A 17313-nucleotide genomic window follows, 5' to 3' on the forward strand; every position below is an offset into this window, starting at 1 on the left:
GGGGTCCACTGCTGATACGGGTGAATTTTATGCACCTACGGGTCCATTTCTACTTTCAACAACTTCCCTTTTGAAGGGCAACACCCAACATTTTATGGTACTCCTACCAAGAGTAGAACAAGGCCAAAACGGAGCAGCCCCACCAATGCGACACTCCTGCTTGAACCGGGGAAGGATGTGCTGACCACGAGCCAGGAGTATGGCTCTTCTCACCCAGCAGTTCCCTTCCAGGAAGGGCGTGAATTTGTAAGAAGCGCACAGGTACGAAAGGAGCGGCTCCCTGGCGGACACCCGAATGAAAATCATGTAGAGATAAAAACAAGTGATCGCAGAGAAAACATACACTTGGGCTCTGCTGCTAGCTTTTAAAGGACTACAATTCAGACCCTAAATTTGGCACTCTCAGGAAACCATACCTTTTACATGTGCCAGTTGTTAAAGGAGGGTGAACTTGATTACATACGGTGCTTTTATTATCTGTTTTATTAGCTGCTACCTACACCAAGACCCTTTCCCACGCTTCCTTTAAATTTAAATTTTATTAAGAAATGGCATACATACAAAAGCACAGAAACATACACTTTAAAAAAGAAACCACCCACCCAGCTCTCGCAACAGAGCGCAGTCAGCAGTTCCTATGAAGGCTGCTCCGTGCCCTCCGCCGCCACAGGTTAACGGTGAATTTCACGTTAATCATTTCCTTGCTTTTCTTTCATTTACCATAGATTTAACTTAACTGCTCGGTTTTGACCTTCACAGAAATGGAACCATGGTGCATGTATATTCTTCTGTAACTTGCTTTTCCGACCACTGAGATTCATCTGTGTTCACACGTGTAGCTGTAGTTCAGGCGGACTTCTGTGTGATCCCACGGAATCGGTAGGAAGATGCCATGGTATTTATCCAGTGGATGGAAGGACACTTGGGGTCTTCCCAGTTTATTTTGGTTTTCCTTCTCTTCCTGTTACAAACAATGCTGTTATGACATTTTCACATTCATGTCCTGACACATGTGTAAGAGTTTCTCTAGGGTATGTATCTAGGAGTGGAATAGCCACAAGAGAAGTTAGGCCATGGACCCTTATGCCAAACTATTTCCCAAAGCTGTTTTTCCGAAACATTCTTATATCTGTCGACGACTGAGCTACTTGGAACGGCTGAGGGGAAGAAATAGATCAAGGACTCTCAAACTGCATTTTTAAAGTAGGAAATTAAAAAGTCTGATACAACAATGAAAAGCACATTTACATCTCTGCTTTGGTTTACTTGAAATATACTCTGAAAAACGACATGTTTAAAACTTAAGGGTGGTCTCCTAGCTCTCAAATGTTTCTAAATATAAGAGTGAAAACAGCAAGATTCAAAACATATTGGTGTACTATCATATATAAAAAAGGTCTATACATATATGCTTACAACTCCCACCTCCCTCCAGCAAAAGTAACTGTTAACAGTGCTCCTGAAAAGGAAGACCAGAAGGACAGGAGGGGGTGGGGAAGAGATCACTTAACACTTCTACTGTTGTTTTCTGAACCACGTACAAGCATTACAATTGTAATACAAAATTTTTAAAAAGTAGTCCCCTGGGGTTCTTTCATAAACAACTAAAAAAAAATCAATCTGAACTGAAACTTGAAAATCAGCCCTGAACAAAGTTGCATCCTACAGAAAATACAGACAATTCTCAAGTGTTTTCCTTTTGTTTCATGCACTTTAGAATAATGTTTAAAAATATTCACACAGCCAACCTAAAATGCATTTTTTAGAAGCACGGAATGGACACTCATAAAACTCCCACCCTAAATTGTTCCGCTGAAACATCTCTCTAGAAACTTTAATCAGAAGGTGGCTGACATCCTGTACGTAAGAGTTGGCCTCTGAGACACTTAACTATATACTGGGGAAAGCAGACAGACTGCCTGCAGGTGTGATGGTGTAAAGAGAGGAGATAAATATCTAAGCCGAAATAGGACTGTTTATTACAACCTCAAGAAGGCAAGAAATGGGTTTTAATCCAAAATGAAAAATACAGCTGACCCTTGAACAACACGCATTTGAACTGCATGGGTCCACTTATAAGGGTTTTTTTTACAGCACAGTACTGTAAATGTATTCTCTTATGATTTTCTCAACACGTGTCCTTGAGCTTACCTTACTGGAAGCATACGATACACAATATGCATACCAAATGTGTGTTCATCAACTACATTGTAGTTAAGGCTTCTGGTCAACAGCAGGCTATTAGCAGTTCTGGGGGAAGTCCAGTATGTGTGTGGATTTGACCGCACAGGAGGTGGGGGTGGTTGGCATGCCAAACCTCCCGCATTGTTCCAGGGTCAACTGTAAATATATTGTGATCTATTTGAAGAAAACATGTTAACAAAAAGGGAGGTGACGCACAGTCTTTCCACATGGAAGCTAAGAGGCCGCCAGAGCAGCAGACCCATCACGTGCTCCTCTGGAGACGCACTATGGAAAGCAAGCCACCAGACCAGAACTACAGTTGAGGACTCGGCCAATTAAAAGTTAATCCAATTTATTCTCGTTAGTGAACTTGTTTGAGATCTTAACTTTTAGAAATACATGCAGAAATATTTACAGATTAAATGGTGTGTCTTAGACTTGCTTGAAAATAAAAGGAGGGACGGGATACATACACACATGCACATACATATATAAAATTAAGACTGGCCATTGAGTCTTTAATAGAGGCTGATTATACTGTTCTACTTTTACGTAGGTCTTAAATTTTCCACAATAAAAAGGTAACAAAACTTGATTGCTCTGATCCAATTCCAATCTTACCAAGTAATCTTCTGAGTAATAAAATCTGATCCCCTTAAAGGCTCTTCACAGAGAAAATACACACTGACCGACTGACAACTGCTTGGCCCTAAAGGCAGGAATGCATATTTCTTAAATTCAATAAGCACATAGCCTCTATATTTGATTCTTATGAATTTAAGTAGGAATAATTTCCTCTTGAGCCTGCTAAATTCTGGGTGTTGAGGGCTACTGAACTTCTAGATCTCCAATGAAACCAGACCTTAGTCATGGACACCGTAAGGGGCCAGGCCTCTCTCCCAAATCCTACCTACCTCCCATTGTGATCAATACATCAAAATGCCCACAGAATCATGAAGATGACGACGACTTCTCATGAACTCATCTACTGTACCTCATTAAATTAACTTAGCTATGGATTCCAGAAGAGGCAAGAACAAACCTGGCATTTTAATCCCTTAGTAATTTAGTACCTTAATACTTCAGTAAACTGTGTTTTCGGTTTTTCCAGATGGGTTTTCCAGATACGGAGCAATAGAATAGGAGGAACTAGCACTTGCGCTCTCACAACCACAAGCCTGTCAAACTCCACCACCAGTGCTTGGGAGGGACTGCTTTTGTATTAGACTGCTCTGCATCTTATCTTAATCCTGACAAAGTCAGATACCCAACCCATTCGTGTGGGCCTTCTGGGCCTCCACAATCAGCCAGTGAGCCAGGAATGCCCTGTGCCCCTGGCATGATCTCACACCAAGCACCTCTGAGGTGGCAGCTTCATCACTTCCCACAGCTCGGTGGAGGGTATTTTAGGAAATTCTGTGACAGTTCACTATGCCTATGAGAGTGGATACAGTGGCAGAAAAGTGAGGGACTGGACCAAAAGGCAGAGAGAGAGACCTAGGTTCCACATGCCAGCTCTCTGCCAACATGAAGCCATATGACCTTGCGTAAGTTATTTAACCCAGTTACCCGGTTTCTCTACCTTATAAACTTGACAGCAATATTTGAAAACTATAAATCACAAACAATTGCTATGATATATGTAGCTGGATAATACTTTTACACAGTTGACAAAGCTGGCTATAGAAACATGCTGCCAAACTAGCTGGGGGTGGGGGGAACGACCTGTTTAAGCCTGTTTTTAAAAAATAAATCCTTATTATGTGTACTACACAGCCCATACACAGAAATGAATACGTCTGTAATCTGACAAGACCAGGTTAAAAGAAACCTTGACACAGGATTTAAAACAAAGACCAAAAGCTAGTTAAAAGTTCTTGAATGCTCTTCTACATCATTATTTCATAACTAGAAGAAGAGAGTGCTCATTAGAAGGCTATTTTGAATTTTCTACTACTAAAGGGATCTCTCAGGGATGTAAAAATATATTCTAGTTCACTGTACATCTTTGCTATTAAAAGCAAAATTCAAATGTATTCATAACCACCCAAAATTGAAGCACCATTATTTAAAACATTTAAACTGCAGAAATGCTATAAAAATTAGTCTTTAACAGAACAGTCAGATAAAACTGTACACCAACACTTCTAGTAACAGTGCACCACATATTTAAAACAGGGGACTAGTTCAGAGTCAATAGCTTTATTAGAAAAGATTAATACTAAAACTTTTCAATGACAGAGACAATCAAATTTGTAACAGAAAGTCAGAGATACTTTATTTTCACTTCTAAATCCAAAGGCTAGAATATAGCAGAGTTGTAAAAATGTAATCCCACTTAAGTCTGATTCACACAAATACTAACGTTTAATCCTGTTTTCAAAGTCCAATAATGAAAACTTGCAATTAAACACTGAGCAAGCCACATGTTTAGGGAATATTTCTTAAAAAGTCTTAAAGAAAACAATATGATACAGGACCTAAGTTCTCAGTGGCATATATACGCTATTAACACATGTTCTGAAATCTGGTAGGTCACGTCAGTCCTGCATTTTTAATAAAAAAACAAAACAAAACAGAACTAACTGAGCTTTCTACTTTTCTATGCCACTATAGTTTTCTTTCACCTCATTTTAATGGCGATCTTCATGTTATGCCGTTTTCACGTTTCTTGCAGAAATCTTCGAACAGCAGTCCTACAATGCAAAAGTTGGGGAAAAAAGATAATTAGACAACATGTAAAAGGCAAATGTTTATGACTAAGTTGTTGGCCCAGTCACTAACTGCTACTTAATATATGGACATGGAACATCTGTATTCTCTGTAAGTTACCAAGGCATCAGCGTGGTCTTAAAGCCTTGTGCCTGCGTGTGCTGGCCTATGTGTGAATGGCTCACACACGTAACACTACACTGCTGTCCTAGAAGATGAAAGCCATTGACAAACCAACTACTTGGTACTCCCTTTCAGTAGAAATCTTTCATCCCAAGCCACTAGCCCAAAGAATGAACAGTTTATAGGTTTTAAGAACTCATAAAACCTAACTTTTAATAGTTCTTTAAAAACCCAAATTCATTCTACATGATTCATCAACTCTTTGTATTTCACAGATTGAAGGTGTCTGTCTCTGCTATCCACTGCTGCCTGAAACGTCTCAGCCAGTGACTATTCCTATGGACCTATGGCTGCCTGCAAATTCTCCTACACCGTAGGAAATATTAAACACATACCTCTTAAAGACTTGAGAATTGCATTGAATGTAACAAGGCGAATAATGTGAAGTGTTTATTGTATTTAAAATTCTTTAAAGATATCTAATTCTGGGCACCACTGCATCCCTACATACAGTTGAAAAAAAATTCCATTCTGTTAACATTTGATTTAGAAGTTTTCACGCAATACACAAAAAACCCCTCTGTGCTTCTTGTAAAGAACAAAAAAGATACACAACAGTTAAGCGTAAAGATCACAGGCAATAGCATTCAAACATGGATGTGGGTAGAGAAAGGAGTACCTGGCATGAGTACCTGCTTAGTTTGACTGAATCCTTGATTTTTAATTTGGCTTTTCATGGGCCGCTCACAACACCAACGCTGTGTGAGGTATGGTAGTCAGCTGCAATAATTCATAAACCCTACACTTCCATCAATCCAATGCTACTGGCTCTCGAGTTACAGAACAAACTGCATTAGAATGCAAGGCAATAAAGCAAAAAACTAGAAACATCCTTGACAAAGAAATACTAGCAGTTTAATTAAAACAAAGTAGTCCAACATGTGCCTCAGAAATATTTAAGTTGTTAAAGCATATGTCTCTGCCAATGTACCAACACAAGATGGACTTAATACCAAAAAGAAAAAAAAAAACAGTTCAACCTTTTTATTAAAAAAAAGAAAAAAAAAAAGAAATGACAGCAAAATCCCTAAAAAAAAGGATAATTAACTTTTCAATGGCGACTACATTACAAACGTGGGCAATAAGTTCCAAAGAGGCACACTAATGGGGGCACGAGTCTGCTACAAAATAGCTGAGACAAAACAATGTACCTCAAAATGTTTTGCAGGACTACACTGTCTTTTCCTTCAGAAGATGCTTTTGTATGTCTTCTTACTCGGCTTAGCTCCGTCTTCGTCTGTGCATACTTACGCTGCACTGCCAAACAGTAACAAAAAGCCCTAATCAAAGTGAGAAACAATACACTTACCTCTGTCTGATCTGAGGTCTTATCAGATCAGTTTTAATTGGACTGAGTGTCACCTTCAGATTTAATGTCTTCACTGGTCCCATTGACCTCATTCTTAGTATCACTTTCCTTTGATTCAGTGTTTGTGTCTTCACTCTGTTTTTCTCGACTACTGGACTTCACACTACTTTTTTTATCATCAGATCCCCTCTTTTCTGCCATAAAAGAAGACATTGATCGTGGATTTTAAAGTAAAATACAGTAATACATACATGACATTTTGAAAAGTGCAACAATTGAGAGATGAAAAGACAATTATTTCCCACAGACTGCAAGTAACACAGTTTGGTGAATCTATCAAAGGGATAAAAATCTGAGAGGATCATATGGGGAATTAAGAGAAAGCAAAAGGTAAGAGAGTAGGCAAATTCTCTCAAACTGGTGATAATCTACTAAGTATGGGTAGCTCCAAATCACTGCAGGATCTAAGATTTAAGTAAATTTCATCTGGAGTGAGGAACATCAAAAAGCAATGGGAAGGGTATGAACGGTAGCACACAAGAACTGTGTTCACAAAGTTAAGTTACTAAGGTAAAAAGTAAAAACAGTAACTGCCAAAAGTAAAAACAGTCGAACATTTAATAGGCATGTTTCTCCAACTATAGACTTTGTACTGCAAAAGACTACTTACATATGTGTAAATTTGAATACCTAAGAGGAACAAGCCCAATGAAAGAAAGTGGATCTTAGATCTCAATCCAAGTACTGAACTTTGGTGCTTTGCTAAGAAAAGTAATACATATGCCATCTCATAGTTGTTTTTCCAAAAGAAGAAATTAAAGCTCAACTCGGCTGCGAATAAAGAACGAAAAAAGTAAATCTCAACTTTTTCTCCTACTGTTTTCCTTGGAATGGCAAAACCTCCGACTAGAGGCAAAAAGTGGTGCATGGAGCAAGATTATTCCAGCTTTTTTAGTTCCAAGTATTGCCTAACAAAAGATTTCTACAGAAAATGTTAACACAAACTACAAACTTTCTGGAAAAACTACTTTCCCCCTAAAACGAAGTTAAGAATAACTGGTCTAGCAGAGTAGTTCATAAGACAGAAAGACATTTTAAGAGAAGCACGACCCTTTACAGATTCTGGACACAGTTGTTAAGACACAACAGCAAGTCACTGGGAGAGGGATGGTAATGAAAACAAAACATGGCGGTGGCAGGGGGCACTCATTCAAAGAATGGAAGACTGAAGAGCTTATGTGAAGGAGCTTATGTGAAGGAGCATATTCAGTCCGTAAGACTTGCAAAATGTACACGAAGCAATGTCCAAGTAGCTGACTGCAGGACTTGCTCCAGGTCTGTCCGTCGACTCATGAGAACTGAGCCAGTACAGTGTGCTCTAACTGACCTTGTGGGAAAGTCCTCCCTTTGTGCCTTATGGGCTTCTCCGGTGCACGGGTAGCTTCAATGAAGAAGAGTCGTCTCGTTGCCCCGTAGAGGACTAGTAGTCAGTCCAATAATCTTATCTTCTGCCCTATGTAGATATGGTAGATCTTAATAGTCCTAAGGACATCCACAAAGTGTGGTGGATTTCAGGGCTATGGATTAAAAAAGGAAACTCTCTGGACAAAGAGAGAACCCTAAATTGGTTGGTGTTAAGAAATAGAGGTCTGTGTAAGAAACCACTTTTCATTGTGGCGTTCAAGTACTTCAAAACACAGCACCTGGAGTAGTGACCTCCCGCTTACTCATGTGCCATTATCAAATGTTGTTCCTGCTCAGAATTCAGGTCTTCAGTCATCTGTACACCTAGGAGTGCCTAAATGGCTACATGACATTTCCAAAGGCCAATTCTAAAAGAGATCCCCAAGTTCAAGACAAATCTACCATGCATTCCCAATCTTTCAAGGTGGACCTGATGCAGAACTTTCTCCAAATCAACTCTTCTCTCCTTCCTCCATGAAAATCCCTATTTGTCCATAATCCAAACAGTGCAGCTTATTTTACTTAAGCAAAAGTTTTATTAAGTTCTATGATGTCACCATTATAATTACGATTATATTATAGCTATGAAATTCAGGACATCTTTTTGCTCTATCCAGAAATTACACAAACATGCCTGTTTTAAGTAAGGTCAGTTCCATTTACTGCTTTTTTTACAAATAGTTTATTGTCAAGTTGCTTTCCTTATTGCTCATTTTTGATCCCAGAGAGTTATGAAGGCTAGCTAGGCTTTTGTCCCTGGGAACCAGTTCAACTATTTTAAGTGACATGAAGGATAATATAGCAAAGAGCTTTAATTCTCAAAGAGAAGTGATTAATTTGATTTCTGACATCAATTATCTGGCTCTAAAGACTGGACCCCTCACCCGAAAAACACATTATACAAAAAAGCCTTGCAAAAAAGAGTGGGTGAAACTTTCTTAAACTAATGTAAAATCAGTTAATAATCCTTTGTAGCAACTGCCTTTTGAATCACAGAAGTAATTTCTGAACTTAAATGACAAATACTAAAGCTCATGATATCAAGTTTAAAAAACTGTCCTTGTTTCCTACTTCTTAACATTGGCTCCAGGTGGTAGGGGGGAAAAACACTACATGTAAATATTTTTAAAAGAAAAGGTATCCTTATTTCGGGAAAAATGAAAGCATACGACCAAAAATATATGTCCACTGTTTGTGCTGGTTTTTCTCTAACTCAGTCTAACAAAAACCTGAGTCTGGCGCCCAAAAAAACCCAAAACCAAAACCAACAAAAAACCCCACAAAAACCAAAAAATAGTTCCATAAAAAAATAAGAAACGAGTGTCACATAAAAGTCCAGTTGAAGAAACTCAACCACAGCAGCACGCATGTTGGGTGATCAAACATGGACACCAATAGGCAGAACAGGACGGAACAAGCAGAGCCAAGAAAATTAGAAACAGGCCCTTGCTCTCATGCAAAGCAGAACGGCCCAGTCAATACAAAATGAAATGCTCAAAAGATCTAAAGAAAATACAGAAAGGAGACCCTGTTTTTAAAAGAATTATCTTTCAGTAAAGACTAAGCTAAAAAATGAGAATATCCATGTGAAAACATGCCAAAGACAAAATGAAAAAGTCGATTAATAGCGCAGTGACAGTGCATTCCAGCCACCAGAATGCCACAGAAAATCTAAGGGAAAGGTAGAAAGGACAGAGTATGTTGTTTCAATAGAAAACACAGTGAAGACATATGTAAAATACTCAACTTCTGCAAACTTAGAAGTTAATTACAGAGTTAAATGAAGGCTGCACATGAGGACCAATGCAACACAGCACGCTTACTCTGCAAGACATATTATGGAACACGCAGCAGATAAAAAAAATGTTGCCAATAACCAAGCTATAAATTCTACAGCCTGATAATCCTGAAGAGTGACGCAATACTTGGAAGAATTGAGATGATTAACCTCAGGTTAACAACGGAAGGTGTGGTCTTAACATGTTCTAAGAAAACACCAGGTCAACTGTCATTCTCACAAATCAGAGCAGGAGAGGGGGAAGTAATGCCTGTCTCCTACTGAGTGGTGTTGGTTCTAAGTAAGAAAGAAGACAGCTTGAAATGGAACTCTGCCTATCTCCAAAGAAATGTGAGTGTGGAGAAACAAGTGTTAAAATAGTCTCTTAATTAACAAATTGAATCTTTACTTGATGAATTAAATTCTCACATAAACTAACCTTTCTCCTTTGATTTTCTATCTTGTTCTCTGTCCCGACTTTTGCTCCTGTGCTTATAGGACTTTCGATCCCGGCTTTTTGATCTTCTCCGATCCCGACTACGAGATCTATGTTTTCTTTCTGATCGATCATGGCTTCTGCTTCTTCGTCGATCTCTACTTCTTCACAATTTAAAATAAAAGGAAAGCAACCTCAGCTGACATTACAATGAGAAAAACTTTGCAAAAATTATACAGTTTAATAATTTACAAGATTAAGCAAAACTTAGCCCTAAAAAGCAAATGAATAAAATCCACTACAAAAAACACATCCATAGTCTACTGTAGATCTTAAGTTACTGAAAATCTAACTTCAATTTTTCAAAGAGTGCTAAGATAGTTATCATGGTCTTTAAGACCCCTCTTCAATCGCAACTCTAAAACAGTAAAATTGATTTCATTCTTCATGTGTTTAAAGAATGAGTTATGTTTTAGGGGCGCATGGGTGGCTCAGTCAGTTAAGCGTCGACTTCGGCTCAGGTCATGATCTCAGTTCATAGGTTCAAGCCCCGCATCGGGCTCTGTGCTGACAACTCAGAGCCTGGAGCCTGCTTCCGATTCTGCGTCTCCCTCTCTCTCTGGCCGTCCCCTGCCTGTGCTTTGTCTCTCTCTCAAAAATAAATGTGTGTTAAAAAAAAAAAATGTTATGTTTTAACACTTTAAAAAGAAATTTTTATGATGTTTTTATTTTATTTTTGAGATAGACAGAGTGTGAGTGGGTAATGGGCAGAGAGAGGGAGATACAAAATCTGAAGCAGGTTTCAGGCTCTGAGCTGTCAGTACACAGCCACATAAGGGACTCAAACTCCTAAGCCGTGAGATCACGACCTGAGTCAAAGTTGGATCTTTAATTGACCAAGACACCCAGGGGCCCCTAATGTTTATTTATTTTAGAGTGAGAAAGAATCCCAAGCAGGCTCCATGCTGTCAGCACAAAGACCGATGTGGGGCTTGAACACACAAACCGTAAGATCGTGCCCTGAGCTAAAATAAAGAGGTGGGATGCTTAACTGACTAAGCCACCCAGGCACCCCAGTTAGGTTAGCTCTTGCATTATGAGTAATGTCCTCCAAAGTAAATGTACAGAATTTTACCCAAAAATAACATAATTTAAGTGTCTTCTTAGAATCAATGAGAAGAGAAGCACTTAAAGAGACCATCCAATAGCACGGACTTCCTGGTCAGAGCACACTGAACCTCCTTACACTGGTGAAACAGCAAAGAAGTTGCCTTGAAGATGGACTGGCTAACTGACTCCACTCTCATAAACTAATCCTAGTGCCTGACAGTATTTCCAAGGACAAAGGAAATAATATTAGTAATTACTACTGTTTAGTGCACACTCGCTATATGCTGTGCACAGGCTGGCAGGCTCTTTGTACCTGCTTCGCCTTCTTTCTCTACTTCGTGATCTTTTGTGGTCCCGAGACCTGCTGCATCTTCGGTCTGAAGTTCGGCTTGAATGCCGACTTCTTGAGCGGCTTCGTTTTCTTCTTTCTCTGTCTCTAGCCCTTTCTTTCTCTCTTTCTTCCTCTTCTCTCCGTCTTTTCCTTTCTCTTTCCTCTCTCTCTCTCTCCCGTTCTTTTTCTCTTTCTTCCCGTTCTTGCTTCTCCTTTTTTAAGCGCTCATCACGATCAGGTTCTTCAGTTCTTTTTCTTAACTTTTCCTAAAAGAAATCAAGTTCGATTTTTATAACATCCTTGAAGTAACACTGTCAAACAAGGGTTGACATGTAAAGCAAGTGCACATCAACTTATGGAATTTGATGTCCTAAAAGAAAAATGTAGAAATTCTGACACCATGTTGGTATGTGAGATAACGTTACTTGACTAAGTCCTTAGGGTTACGCTTTCTCCCAAATTCCTGGCACAAAAAAGTGAAGGAATTAAAATGCTTTGATAATATTCATTAATAGCACAATTTTAGGGACGTCTGGGTGGCTCAGTTAAGCATTAATAGCACAATTTTATAGGAATTATTATGGTTTCAAATAATACACATCAGCAAAATATCAACAGGAGGCTTATGTCTCTATGTGATCAATTTTTAGTCACACTAAAGTACAGTACTGGCTGTGGCTAAAGTGCATGATTGAAAGCTTACTTTTAATTCTTCTACAGTAGCTTTAATTTTGGCATAGCCCATGTGCTGCTTTCCCATCAAATGGTCATCTACCCGGGACTGGGCATCTCCTACTATCAAAAAGGCTCCACACACTTCACAAACTTCCATTTGTTTTTCTTGGGCAGCAAAACTTTCAATCGTCTGAAATGATAAACCAGTTATTATAAAGAATATCTGAGAGAGAACAAACAAATCCAAAGTAAGTACTTAAAATTCAGAAAAGAGTTCTAATTTTGTAAATGTCTACAAAGCCATTAATACTGAGCAGTTACTGGCCAACTTTTAGAGCAGGAACAAGGCAACATCAACCAACTTTCCATTATCATCAAGGAAGTGTGGAGACCCCGTCATTCAACTCTAACTAGTGAATTACCCATACCACCTTGAAAAAGGTTATCTAATACCTCTCAGAAAGTCTGAATTCCTTTCTTAGGTTGAACAGGCTAAAGGTGATACTAAAAGGTTTTTTTTTTAATGTTTTATTTATTTCTGAGAGAGAGACAGCATGAGCAGGGGAGGGTCAGAGAGAGAGGGAGATAAAGAATCTGAAACAGGCACCAGGCTCCGAGCTAGCTGTCAGCACAGAGCCCGACACGGGGCTCGAAGCCACAAACCATGAGATCATGACCTAAGGCAAAGTTGGACGCTCAACCGACTGAATCACCCAGGCGCCCCTAAAAGTATTTTTTAAAGGAGGATCCTGGGTGGCTCAGTCAGTTAAGCATTTGACTCTGTCTCAGGTCATGAGTTTGGTTCATGAATCTCAGGGTTCAGGAGTTTGAGCTCCACATCAGGTGAGCAGGAGCCCCGCTTTGGGTGAGTCCCACTTCTCTGTCTCTGCCCCTCATGGTATTCCCTCTCCCTCTCTCTCTATCCCCCTCACTTACACTGTCTCTAAATAAATTAATTAACTAAAAAAAGTATTTTGGGGGAGGGGAGGTGATTCCTGAGCTCAGGAGGTTAAGCAACCAACTCTTGATTTCGGCTCAGGTTATGATCTTATGGTTCATGGGATCAAGCCCCACATCAATTGGACTTGGGATTCCCTCTCTCCCTCTCCCCTTCCACCCTCATAATCTCTCTCTCAATCTCTCTCAAAATAAACATTTAAAAAATAAAAATAGGAGTGCCTGGGTGGCTCAGCTGGTTAAGATTCTGACTTAGCTCAAGTCATGATCTCAACAGTCCATGGTTTGGAGCCCCACATCAGGCTCTGTAGTGACAACTCAGAGCCTGGAGCCTGCTTCAGATTCTGTCTCCCTCTCTCTCTGCCCCTCCCCCACTCAAGCTCGCTTTCAAAAATGAACATATCTTTAAAAAATTTTTTTAATAAAAAAATACACATTTTTCAAGAGGCACCTAATTGGCTCAGTCTGCAGAGCATGCGACCCTTGACCTTGAGGTCATTTTTCCAAAATGTTTAGGGAACTGAACTCAATGAACATAATCTGTACATGTCCTATTCAATATGTGGGAAACAATGAACAATATTTTCTATCATCAATATCCAAAACATGTATATTACATTCTCTAATACAAGAAAGTAGAAGATACTTTGAGTATACTAATTTTCAGCTAAGGTGAATGAATATACATGGAATAATTTATTAGTAACAAGAAAGTAAAACCCAGGCCCAGATGAGTAGTCCTAAGGCATAGGCTGGCATGCCAGTATCTAGAGGTTTGTTTTTGTAAATAAACATTTTACTGGAACACAGCCACATCAATTTGTTCATGCACTGTCTAAAGCTTGCTTTCATAATATAAAAGCAGAGCTTGGTAGCTGCCAGGGACCTTCTGGTCTACAAACCTGAAGTATTTACCGTGTGCCCTTTTAAGACACAGTTTGCAAACTCTTGACTTAGGACATGAGAAAACTGTTTACAAAGATTCTCAAACAGGAACAGGTTCTACTAATTCACAGTGAACAGCCCAGAGAAATCAAAACGAGGTTTCTACTCACCGAGGTTGTGGATCTAAGCAATTCCCTCTCTTCTTTTAACTGTTCAACTAATTTCATCATTCCCTGGGCTTCTTCTACTTTTCCTTCAGATCCTAATTCTTCAATCTAAGGGGTGTTAAAAAAAAAAAAAAATGCAGTCAAGACTCCTTTCTAACCAAACTACCGAAGTATTTTTCTGTTCTTTCCCAAGCTTTATTAGCATTTAGTGGTTGTTTTGGGTCTTTTGTCTGATTCTGTTTACCGAAACTTGTTTGGGTTAAATTTATCCTTTTGATTTTTTACAGCATTAGTAAAGCGTATTTGACACACAATAAACTGCGTGTTTTTAAGGTGCACAATCTGGTAAGTTTCGACAACCATGAAACTAACACCATCTTCTACGTAATGAACACACCCATCACCCCAAATGTGCTTTGTGGCACCTCCTCCCCAAGCAACCACTGACCTGCTTTCTGTCACTATAGATTAGTTTGCATTTTTAAAGAATTTTATGTAAATGGAATTATGTACTTCTTCCTTTTTTTGGTCTAGCTTCTTTCACTCAGCCTACTTATCTTAAGATTCACCCACTGTTACATTCATTTTTATTACTGAGCCATATTCTACTGCATGGACACATCACACCATTTATCCATTTGCCTACTGATAGACGTCTGAGCAGTTTCCAGTTTAAGGATTTTGCCACTTACAAACAGAGCTGCTATGAACACTAGTATACAACTCTGTGTAAACATACACTTTCATTTCTCTTGGGTCAATATCTAGAACACATGACTCATCTTTTAACTTTTTAAGAAACATACTCTTTCCAAAGTGGTTATACCATTTTTAGCTCCTCCCAGCAGTGCATGATAGTTCCAGTTTGCCCACATCTTCATTAACACTTGCTATGGTCAGTCGTCTTAATGTTAGCCATTCTAATAGAACAGTTAAGTGTCTCATTGTGGTTTTAATTTGTATTTGTCTAGTGACTAATGACTTTAAGCACATTTACATATATGTATTTGCCATCCCTTTATCTTCTTTGGTAAAGTGTCTGTTCCCAGTATTTTCTGTTATTCATGTATACAATTCTTACCTGCTGCAGGAGCACATCAATTTTATCTGTTAGAACCTGAATTTTTTCTTCATTTTTGCCTGTTGGACCAGCTGCCTATTGAAAAGAATAAAATGTATTATCATTAAGTAAAACACAGAAATATTCAAGCTCTCATATACCATACTTAACACTTGCATTCAACAATTAAAATATTGAATCACAAAGATAACTCAATTACCTTCCATTTCTGGTAGTCAATTACTGATAATTAGAAGAAAAATCTTAATGATTAGCTAAATCAGTACTACTAATAAAGACTGAAAAAACTGAATGCCTTTTAAGTTTATGCCATTTTAAAAAAACGCAAATTAATAAACTTGAACACAAGTTTCAATACTAGGGAGGCCTCTGGGTCTTCAGAGAAAAGGGACATGTTACCAAGACTAACAAATTAATTTCATACTCACCCCAGAGGACTGCTGGTTTTGAGACAGTGCCAAACGAGCATGGCCTCGTCTAATTCTACGTTCTACTTCTGCAAGTAAGCTCTGTAGGTATCGCAAAAAATCTCTCTCATAGCCAACTTTCATAAATCGCGAGCTCTTCTCATACCTGATAGTAATAAAAATAAACAAGCATTATTCTTCCAAAGAGCCATTAAAACTCACATATTCTATCTTAACTTTTTTTTTTTTTTAACATTTATTTTTGAAGAAGAGACAGAACATGAGTTGGGGCGGGGGGGGGGGGGGGGGGNAATCCGAAGCAGGCTCTAGGCTCTGAGCTGTTAGCACTGAGCCCGATACAGGGCTCCATCCCACAAGCCATGAGGTCATGACCTGAGCTGAAGTCAGACACCCAACCAAATGAGCCACCGAGGCTCCCCTTAACTAATCTTATACACTGTTGTATTTACTCTGAAGAATAAATAAAACAAGTGTTTAAGAAGTCAATTTCTAGTCCCTCAATTTGGTAAAAGGAAGGCAGTACTTAGCGTTATGTTTGGTTAAGAGCATAGATAAGGCAAATATAGGTGCTTCACCAGCTCTACCACAATACTGGACCTGTGACCCTCGCCTCAGGACAAGCTTCATTTATGAAATCAAGGGCTGTTAAGGGGCGCCTGGGTCGGTCAGTGGGTTCAGTGTCCAACTTTTGATTTTAGCTCAGGTTACGATCCCAGGATCATGCGATAGAACGCTGCATTGGGCTCTGTGCTGAGCATGGAGCCTGCTTGGGATTCTCTCCCTCTCTCACTGCCCCTCCCCACCTCATGCGCACACACACACCCTCTCTCTCTCTCTCAGAATAAATATTTTAAAAAAACCCTCAGCTCTTAAAAGGCATATAGTATGCACTCATATGGTGGCTAACTATCATTTTTGAAGCTATGACTCTGTACTGTCCCACCCATTAAATAGAATCAACAAGACAACTGCAATTATTTCTTTAATCCTTGCCCCTTTAAACCAAATAACTGACCAAGGGGAAAGGACCCAAAAAGATAACTTACTGTTTTCGAAGATTTTCATCATGAATTTTCTCACATGGACCTGAAAAAAAAAAAAGAGAAATACAATGTATAAATTATTGGGGATGTTAACCTTTTCTCTTGCGAAAACAAAAGGAATTCTTTAAAAAAAGATCCATTTTATCAGTCTGTACACACCTAAATTGGGCCTAATGAATCACAAAGCAATGTGTCCAAGAAAACACATAAAAATTGTTCTCATTCATCTTCAAGATCAGTATAATGGAGAGCAACTATATGGTAAGAAGAAAGAAGAGGGAATGGACAGAAAGAGAAATTGTTCCTACTGCCATCCAAGAAAAAAACTGTAATGAGGGCCAACCTACCACTGACCTTTCACTAATTTGGGGCATTTACAAATGAAGCCAAATAGTACAAGAATACCGCCCTAGTCCTACCCTTACCTACCTCCAAAAGGCAACCAATTTTAACCACATCACCTACATCTTCTGGAATTTATTCCCATATTTCTAAACAATTTTGTTTTTTCTTGGTTTATCTTAGACATCACAATTTTACGTTCAATCAACACTTCATATCTTAACTATGC

General features: G+C 38.9%; 1 protein-coding gene across 8 annotated transcripts in view; it reads right to left on the minus strand.

The window, feature by feature from the left end:
* Positions 1–524: 524 nt before the first annotated feature.
* The window catches only part of LUC7L3 (LUC7 like 3 pre-mRNA splicing factor), a 30762-nt gene continuing 13973 nt past the window's right edge, over positions 525–17313 (minus strand). For 3 of the 8 annotated variants that reach the window (XM_077776889.1, XM_077776893.1, XM_077776894.1), the window contains exons 3-11: positions 16746–16785; positions 15700–15844; positions 15272–15346; positions 14194–14298; positions 12210–12371; positions 11489–11772; positions 10069–10229; positions 6442–6582; positions 525–6336 (exon numbers count right to left, since the gene is read on the minus strand). In XM_077776889.1, coding sequence (XP_077633015.1) covers positions 6146–6336; positions 6442–6582; positions 10069–10229; positions 11489–11772; positions 12210–12371; positions 14194–14298; positions 15272–15346; positions 15700–15844; positions 16746–16785 — 1304 coding nt within the window. In that variant the 3' untranslated portion in view covers positions 525–6145. Of the gene's footprint in view, positions 6337–6388; positions 6583–7775; positions 7902–10068; positions 10230–11488; positions 11773–12209; positions 12372–14193; positions 14299–15271; positions 15347–15699; positions 15845–16745; positions 16786–17313 lie in introns of those variants that run through there. The other 5 variants (XM_077776890.1, XM_077776892.1, XM_077776891.1 and 2 more) reach the window with 5 other exon arrangements.

Source organism: Crocuta crocuta, unplaced genomic scaffold, assembly GCF_008692635.1.
Source record: "Crocuta crocuta isolate KB4526 unplaced genomic scaffold, BGI_CrCroc_1.0 scaffold352, whole genome shotgun sequence".
NCBI classification, from domain to species: Eukaryota; Metazoa; Chordata; class Mammalia; order Carnivora; family Hyaenidae; genus Crocuta; species Crocuta crocuta.